The following is an 8,672-nucleotide window of genomic DNA, read 5'->3' as shown; positions in this document are numbered from 1 at the left end:
GTAGTGAGGTAATACAGTAGGGGTGGTGAGGTAATACAGTAGGGGTAGTGAGGTAATACAGTAGGGGTGGTGAGGTAATACAGTAGGGGTGGTGAGGTAATACAGTAGGGGTGGTGAGGTAATACAGTAGGGTGGTGAGGTAATACAGTAGGGGGAGTGCTGCTCAAATGGAATGTTTTACTCAAGAGAACGTCCTCAGATGAGAGCGTGAGAGTACGGAGCACGGTAGTACGCATATGGAGAAACACCCAAGGTTATTATTTACATTTTAGAGACGTCTGAATAAATAGTTTGAAGAAATAAAACTTACCTGACTATCTGAGCTCTGGAATTTGTCCTTGTAAGCCATGAAGATCAAGAAGGAATTGACTCCTGGAGGAATTCAAACATAACACATTTCAAACCATTTCAAGGAGTTTAATTTCTCCCATTTGAAAATCACAAGCATGTGCAGATGTGTCTATATGTCTGTGAGCTACTGTGTGTGCATATGGTTGGGTGGTTGTGTGGTTGTGTGGTTGTGTGAGTGAGTGAGTGGTTTTGTGTGTGTGTGAGTGCATGAGTGAGTGAGTGAGTGAGTGAGTGAGTGAGTGAGTGAGTGAGTGAGTGAGTGAGTGAGTGAGTGAGTGAGTGAGTGAGTGAGTGAGTGAGTGAGTGAGTGAGTGCATGAGTGAGTGCTCTTCAGCTGGGTGAGAGAGAGTTGGTGGGCTGACTGGCTGTCTGTGTGGATTAGTGAGTGTGTCTGTGTGGATTAGTGAGTGTGTCTGTGTGGATTAGTGATTGTGTCTGTGTGGATTAGTGAGTGTAGCTCAGCTGGGTGAGAGAGAGTTGGTGGGCTGACTGGCTGGCTGTCTGTGTGGATGAGTGAGTGTGTCTGTGTGGATTAGTGAGTGTGTCTGTGTGGATTAGTGAGTGTAGCTCAGCTGGGTGAGAGAGAGTTGGTGGGCTGACTGGCTGTCTGTGTGGATTAGTGAGTGTGGACATCGTCTCATGTACAGTATGTGTCTCTAGTGTTGTGTTGTCACCTGCAGTAATCGTCTAGCTGCACGGAAACAGGTGTGTGTGTACACAGTATCAGATACATTACCACAACACCATTAACAACACAGTATCAGATACATTACCACAACACCATTAACAACACAGTATCAGATACATTACCACATTACCATTAACAACACAGTATCAGATACATTACCACAACACCATTAACAACACAGTATCAGATACATTACCACAACACCATTAACAACACAGTATCAGATACATTACCACAACACCATTAACACAGTATCAGATACATTACCACAACACCATTAACACAGTATCAGATACATTACCACATTACCATTAACAACACAGTATCAGATACATTACCACAACACCATTAACACAGTATCAGATACATTACCACAACACCATTAACAACACAGTATCAGATACATTACCACAACACCATTAACACAGTATCAGATACATTACCACAACACCATTAACACAGTATCAGATACATTACCACAACACCATTAACAACACAGTATCAGATACATTACCACAACACCATTAACACCACAGTATCAGATACATTACCACAACACCATTAACAACACAGTATCAGATACATTACCACAACACCATTAACACCACAGTATCAGATACATTACCACAACACCATTAACAACACAGTATCAGATACATTACCACAACACCATTAACACCACAGTATCAGTTACATTACCACAACACCATTAACAACACAATATCAGATACATTACCACAACACCATTAGCAACACAGTATCAGATACATTACCACAACACCATTAAAAGCTAGACCTGACCCCTTTCAAAGTTATTTTTACACAAGCTAATATCATCTTAGATGCTCATCTAGTAATTATATGGTAGGGAAACGATTTATATTGAGTCATATTGGGTGGTTTTGTGTCAGACAGATTGAGATCTGAAGACAGACACAGGAACTATCTACACAGGTAGATCCAGAACATCAGGAACTATCTACACAGGTAGATCCAGAACATCAGGTACTATCTACACGGGTAGATCCAGAACATCAGGTACTATCTACACAGGTAGATCCAGAACATCAGGTACTATCTACACAGGTAGATCCAGAACATCAGGTACTATCTACACAGGTAGATCCAGAACATCAGGTACTATCTACACGGGTAGATCCAGAACATCAGGTACTATCTACACGGGTAGATCCAGAACATCAGGTACTATCTACACGGGTAGATCCAGAACATCAGGTACTATCTACACGGGTAGATCCAGAACATCAGGTACTATCTACACAGGTAGATCCAGAACATCAGGTACTATCTACACGGGTAGATCCAGAACATCAGGTACTATCTACACGGGTAGATCCAGAACATCAGGTACTATCTACACGGGTAGATCCAGAACATCAGGAACTATCTACACGGGTAGATCCAGAACATCAGGTACTATCTACACGGGTAGATCCAGAACATCAGGTACTATCTACACAGGTAGATCCAGAACATCAGGTACTATCTACACAGGTAGATCCAGAACATCAGGTACTATCTACACAGGTAGATCCAGAACATCAGGTACTATCTACACAGGTAGATCCAGAACATCAGGTACTATCTACACAGGTAGATCCAGAACATCAGGTACTATCTACACAGGTAGATCCAGAACATCAGGTACTATCTACACAGGTAGATCCAGAACATCAGGTACTATCTACACAGGTAGATCCAGAACATCAGGAACTATCTACACAGGTAGATCCAGAACATCAGGTACTATCTACACAGGTAGATCCAGAACATCAGGTACTATCTACACAGGTAGATCCAGAACATCCTGAAACAATACCTTTATCCTTCACCAGACTCTCCATCTCTTCAAAGAGTCCGTCGTGCCAGCGGGTGATGTCCATGTGGAGGGAGTAATCACAGCAGGACCCCCTGTCTGCTATGTCCTTCCACTGGTCGTAGGCCCCCAGGAGGCTGGCACCAGGCTCAGGGACCACATGGTCAACTATAGGACGGGAGAGAAGAAGAGGACCAGGTCAACTAGAGGACGGGAGAGAAGAAGAGGACCAGGTCAACTAGAGGACAGGAGAGAAGAAGAGGAGGACAGGGTCAACTAGAGGACGGGAGAGAAGAAGAGGACCAGGTCAACTAGAGGACAGGAGAGAAGAAGAAGAGGACCAGGTCAACTAGAGGACAGGAGAGAAAAGAAGAGGACCAGGTCAACTAGAGGACAGGAGAGAAGAAGAAGACCAGGTCAACTAGAGGACAGGAGAGAAGAAGAAGACCAGGTCAACTAGAGGACAGGAGAGAAGAAGAAGACCAGGTCAACTATAGGACAGGAGAGAAGAAGAAGAGGACCAGGTCAACTATAGGACAGGAGAGAAGAAGAAGAGGAACAGGTCAACTATAGGACAGGAGAGAAGAAGGAGGACAGGGTCAACTATAGGACATGAGAGAAGAAGAAGAGGACCAGGTCAACTATAGGACAGGAGATAAGAAGAAGAAGAGGACCAGGTCAACTATAGGACAGGAGAGAAGAAGAAGAGGACCAAGTCAACTATAGGACAGGAGAGAAGAAGAGGACCAGGTCAACTATAGGACAGGAGAGAAGAAGAAGACCAGGTCAACTAGAGGACAGGAGAGAAGAAGAAGACCAGGTCAACTAGAGGACAGGAGAGAAGAAGAAGACCAGGTCAACTAATGTAAATGTCTATAGGACAGGAGAGAAGAAGAAGAGGACCAGGTCAACTATAGGACAGGAGAGAAGAAGAAGAGGACCAAGTCAACTATAGGACAGGAGAGAAGAAGAAGAGGACCAGGTCAACTATAGGAGAGAAGAGAAGAAGAAGAGGACCAGGTCAACTATAGGAGAGGAGAGAAGAAGAAGAGGAACAGGTCAACTATAGGACAGGAGAGAAGAAGAGGAGGACAGGGTCAACTATAGGACAGGAGAGAAGAAGAGGACCAGGTCAACTATAGGACAGGAGAGAAGAAGAAGAGGACCAGGTCAACTATAGGAGAGGAGAGAAGAAGAAGAGGAACAGGTCAACTATAGGACAGGAGAGAAGAAGAGGAGGACAGGGTCAACTATAGGACAGGAGAGAAGAAGAAGAGGACCAGGTCAACTATAGGAGAGGAGAGAAGAAGAAGAGGACCAGGTCAACTATAGGACAGGAGAGAAGAAGCAGACCAGGTCAACTAGAGGACAGGAGAGAAGAAGAAGAGGACCAGGTCAACTATAGGAGAGGAGAGAAGAAGAAGAGGACAGGGTCAACTATAGGAGAGGAGAGAAGAAGAGGACCAGGTCAACTATAGGAGAGGAGAGAAGAAGAAGAGGACCAGGTCAACTATAGGACAGGAGAGAAGAAGAAGACCAGGTCAACTAGAGGAGAGGAGAGAAGAAGAAGAGGACCAGGTCAACTATAGGAGAGGAGAGAAGAAGAAGAGGACCAGGTCAACTTGAGGACAGGCGAGAAGAAGAGGAGGACAGGGTCAACTATGGGACTGACAGGGGAGAAAGGAAACCACACACTGAGCAGTGAACTTCAACTCAGTTTCTTTCATTCAAGATCGATGACGATCCACGAATAGCGTAGACGATGCAAAGTCACAGCAGAATGCATTAAAAACATCAGGCTGATATTTCCTCCAATGTTCCATCCCTAAAACCACAGCTCACATAACAGCCGTATGGGGTCTGTGCTGCTGTTTACACAGATCCAATAGGAGCAGGGGGACGGTTTGAGGGTAAAGAGTTCAGAGTAAAGTCTCTCTGACAGGCTGGGATAGCATGACCCCGGTTTCAGATGATCTAACTGCAGCACTCAGACATGCTCTCCTCTCCTCCAGCTCTCCCCCCTGTCTCTAACCGCTCCAGAGAGCTTCCTCTCAGCCTGTCTCCTCGCTGCCACAAAGAAACACAAATTGTCTCCCTCTGATCTGACCCAGAGGCAGCTGCCCTACCTCCCCTCTCCCTATACCTCCCCCTCTCCCTATACCACCTCCCTCCCATCCCTCTCCCTATACCACCTTCCTCCATCCCTCTCCCTGTTTCACCTCCCTCCATCCCTCTCCTGTTCACCTCCCTCTGTCCCTCTCCCTAAACCACCTCTCTCCCTGTTCCACCTCCCTCCCTCTCCCTATACTCCCTCTCCCTGTTTCATCCCTCCATCCCTCTCCCTGTTCCCTCCCTCCATCTCCCTGTTCCACCTCCCCTCCATCCCTCTCCTTGTTCCACCTCCCTCCATCCCTCCCTTGTTCCACCTCCCTCCATCCCTCTCCTTGTTTCCACCTCCCTCCATCCCTCTCCCTGTTCCACCTCCCTCCATCCCTTCCCTGTTCCACCTCCCTCCATCCCTCTCCTTGTTCCCACCTCCCTCCATCCCTCTCCTTGTTCCACCTCCCTCCCTCCCTCTCCCTATACCCTCTCCCTGTTCCACCTCCCTCCCTCCATCCCTCTCCCCTGTTCCACCTCCATCCCTCTCCCTGTTCCACCTCCCTCCATCCCTCTCCCTGTTCCACCTCCCTCCCTCTCCCTATACTCCATATACCACCCCTCCCTCTCCCTGTTCCACCTCCTCCCTCTCCTTAAACCACCCTCCCCTCCCTGTTCCCACCTCCATCCCTCTCCCTGTACCACCTCCATCCCTCTCCCTGTTCCACCTCCTCCATCCCTCTCCCTGTTCCACCTCCATCCCTCTCCCTATACCACCTCCATCCCTCTCCCTGTTCCACCTCCCTCCCTCTCCCTATACCACCTCCATCCCTCTCCCTGTTCCACCTCCCTCCCTCTCCCTATACCACCTCTCTCTCTCCCTGTACCACCTCTCTCTCTCCCTCTCCCTGTATAATATATAATCTCTGTGGACTGAAAAGACTCTATAGTGTTAGATCTCTCTCTCTCTCCCTCAGTGCTGTATAATATATTATCTCTGTGGACTGAAAAGACTCTATAGTGTTAGATCTCTCTCTCTCTCCCTCAGTGCTGTATAATATATTATCTCTGTGGACTGGAAAGACTCTATGGTGTTGCATCTCGCTATCTGTCATGGTCTTCCTCCTCTTCATCTGAAGAGGAGAGGCGAGAAGGACCGGAGGACCAAAATGTGGCGTGGTATGTGTTCATGATGAATATTTAATTAAAGAAAGAACTGAACACTGAATACAAAAACAATAAACCAATAATGACCGTGAAGCTATGAGACCTGTGCTGACACAAGCAACTAACATAGACAATCACTTACAAACAAACTAAACCCAGGCTGCCTAAGTATGATTCTCAATCAGAGACAACTAATGACACCTGCCTCTGATTGAGAACCATACTAGGGATAGTTATCTAAATCCCCAAATTAGTTAGTTAAGGTTAGTTAGGGTTAGATAGGGTTAGTTGAGGTTAGGGTTAGATATGGTTAGTTAGGGTTAAGGTTAGGGTTAGTTAAGATTAGTTAAGGTTAGTTATGGTTAGTTAAGGTTAGGGTTAGTTAGGGTTAGTTAAGGTTAGGGATAGTTAAAGGTTAGTTAGATTTAGTTAAGTTAAGGTTAGGTTAGGTTAGTTAAGGTTAGGGTTAGTTAAGGTTAGGGAAGGTGCAGGTTAGTTAAGGTTAGGGTTAGTTAGGGTTAGTTAAGGTTAGGGTTAGTTAGGGTTAGGGAAGGTTAGGGTTAGTTAAGGTTAGGGTTAGTTAAGGTTAAGGTTAGGCTTAGTTAGGGTTAGTTAAGGTTAGGGTTAGTTAGGGTTAGGGAAGGTTAGGGAAGGTTAGGGTTAGGGTTAGTTAGGGTTAGTTAAGGTTAGGGTTAGTGAAGGTTAGGGTTAGTTAGGGTTAGTGAAGGTTAGGGTTAGTTAGGGTTAGGGTTAGTTAGGGTTAGTGAAGGTTAGGGTTCGTTAGGGTAGGGTCAGCAGTATAATAGAGGAACCCTACTGATCATGGTGGTGCCCCCTGCCAGGGCAGCCTTGGTCCCGTGGTAGAAGTCATCTGATGGGCTCATTCCCAGCTGGGAGGTCTGGAGGCTGGTGTTCACATCGATGCCACCGGGGATCACGATGTGTCCGTAGGCATCAACAGTCTTCACCCCTCCTGGAACTAAAAGGTTCTCACCAATCTGCCTGGTGAGGAGGACACGAGCCATGGTACAGGACAATGGTCACATTTTAACAGCAACAACAGTTTGTGTGTCTGTATGCCTCTCTGTCTGCCTGTCTGTCTGCGTCTATATGTCTGTCTGCCTCTCTGTCTGCCTGTCTGTCTGCCTGTGTCTATATGTCTGTCTGCCTCTCTGTCTGCCTGTCTGTCTGCCTGTGTCTGTATGTCCATCTACCTCTCTGTCTGTCTGCCTGCCTGTCTGTCTGTCTGCCTGCTTGTGTCTAAATGTCTGTCTGCCTCTCTGTCTTCCTGTGTCTATATGTCTGTCTGCCTCTCCCTCTACCTCTGTCTGTCTACCTCTCTGTCTGTCTGCCTGCCTGTCTGTCTGTCTGCCTGCTTGTGTCTAAATGTCTGTCTGCCTCTCTGTCTTCCTGTGTCTATATGTCTGTCTGCCTCTCCCTCTACCTCTGTCTGTCTGCCTCTCCGTCTGCCTGTATCTATATGTCTGTATGCCTCTCTGTCTGCCTGTCTGTCTGCCTGTGTCTATATGTCCATCTGCCTCTCTGTTTGCCTCTGTCTGCCTGCCTGCCTGCCTGCCTGCCTGCTTGTGTCTATATGTCTGTCTGCCTCTGTCTGCCTGTGTCTATAGGTCTGTCTGCGTCTCTGTCTACCTCTATGTCTGTCTGTCTCTCTGTCTGCCTGTGTCTTTATCTGTCTGTCTGTCTCTCTGTCTCTGTGTCTGCCTGTGTCTTTATCTGTCTGTCTCCCTCTCTGTCTGCCTCTGTTTGCCTGACTGTCTGTCTGTGTCTATATGTCTGTCTGCCTCTCTGTCTGCCTCTCTGTCTGCCTCTCTGTCTGCCTATGTCTATACGTCCGTCTGCCTCTGTGTCTTTGTCTGTATGTATGTGTGTCAATCTGTCTGTGTGTGTGTGTGTGTGTGTGTGTGTGTGTGTGTGTGTGTGTGTGTGTGTGTGTGTGTGTGTGTGTGTGTGTGTGTGTGTGTGTGTGTGTGTGTGTGTGTGTGTTAACAGTAACTTCTTACTTGATGGTGCCATCCTCCACATAGATGTCTGCGTAGAAAGACTGGTCGTCATTAACGATCTTTCCTCCTTTGATAATGAGGCGATCAGTCTGGAGACACAGGAACCATCGACAGCAGCGAGGAACACAAATACACATAAACATGTTAGTCATTCAACACACACTCGTATCCAGAAGAACTGACAGGTAGTACCATCACCTTAAAGTAGCTTGGGGAGACAACCACATGTCTCAGTCATATAAAGACATGTGTACTAAAGCTGCTATCAGTAGGGAGGTGCTGCTATCAGTAGGGAGGTGCTGCTATCAGTAGGGAGGTGCTGCTATCAGTAGGGAGGTGCTGCTATCAGTAGGGGTGGTGCTGCTATCAGTAGGGGAGGTGCTGCTATCAGTAGGGGCAGTGCTGCTATCAGTAGGGGAGGTGCTGCTATCAGTAAGGGAGATGCTGCTATCAGTAGGGGCATCGCAGCTATCAGTAGGGGAGGTGCAGCTATCAGTAGGGGAGGTGCAGC

At 47.1% G+C, this 8,672-nt stretch overlaps 1 protein-coding gene across 1 annotated transcript; it reads right to left on the bottom strand.

Moving 5' to 3' along the window:
* Positions 1 to 310: 310 nt before the first annotated feature.
* Positions 311 to 8,304, bottom strand: LOC124030247 (dihydropyrimidinase-related protein 2-like; the record flags this gene model as incomplete). Its single annotated transcript, XM_046341671.1, has 4 exons — positions 8,162 to 8,304; positions 6,958 to 7,142; positions 2,880 to 3,044; positions 311 to 372 (listed from the first exon to the last, which is right to left on the bottom strand). Coding segments are annotated over exons 1-4 (555 nt in total), but the record flags the coding sequence as incomplete, so codon positions are not given.
* Positions 8,305 to 8,672: the final 368 nt, after the last annotated feature.

This window comes from Oncorhynchus gorbuscha, unplaced genomic scaffold (assembly GCF_021184085.1).
Source record: "Oncorhynchus gorbuscha isolate QuinsamMale2020 ecotype Even-year unplaced genomic scaffold, OgorEven_v1.0 Un_scaffold_10179, whole genome shotgun sequence".
Taxonomy (NCBI): domain Eukaryota; kingdom Metazoa; phylum Chordata; class Actinopteri; order Salmoniformes; family Salmonidae; genus Oncorhynchus; species Oncorhynchus gorbuscha.
The sequence above is the reverse complement of the archived record's forward strand: the minus strand, read 5'-3'. Positions and strand labels throughout refer to the sequence as shown.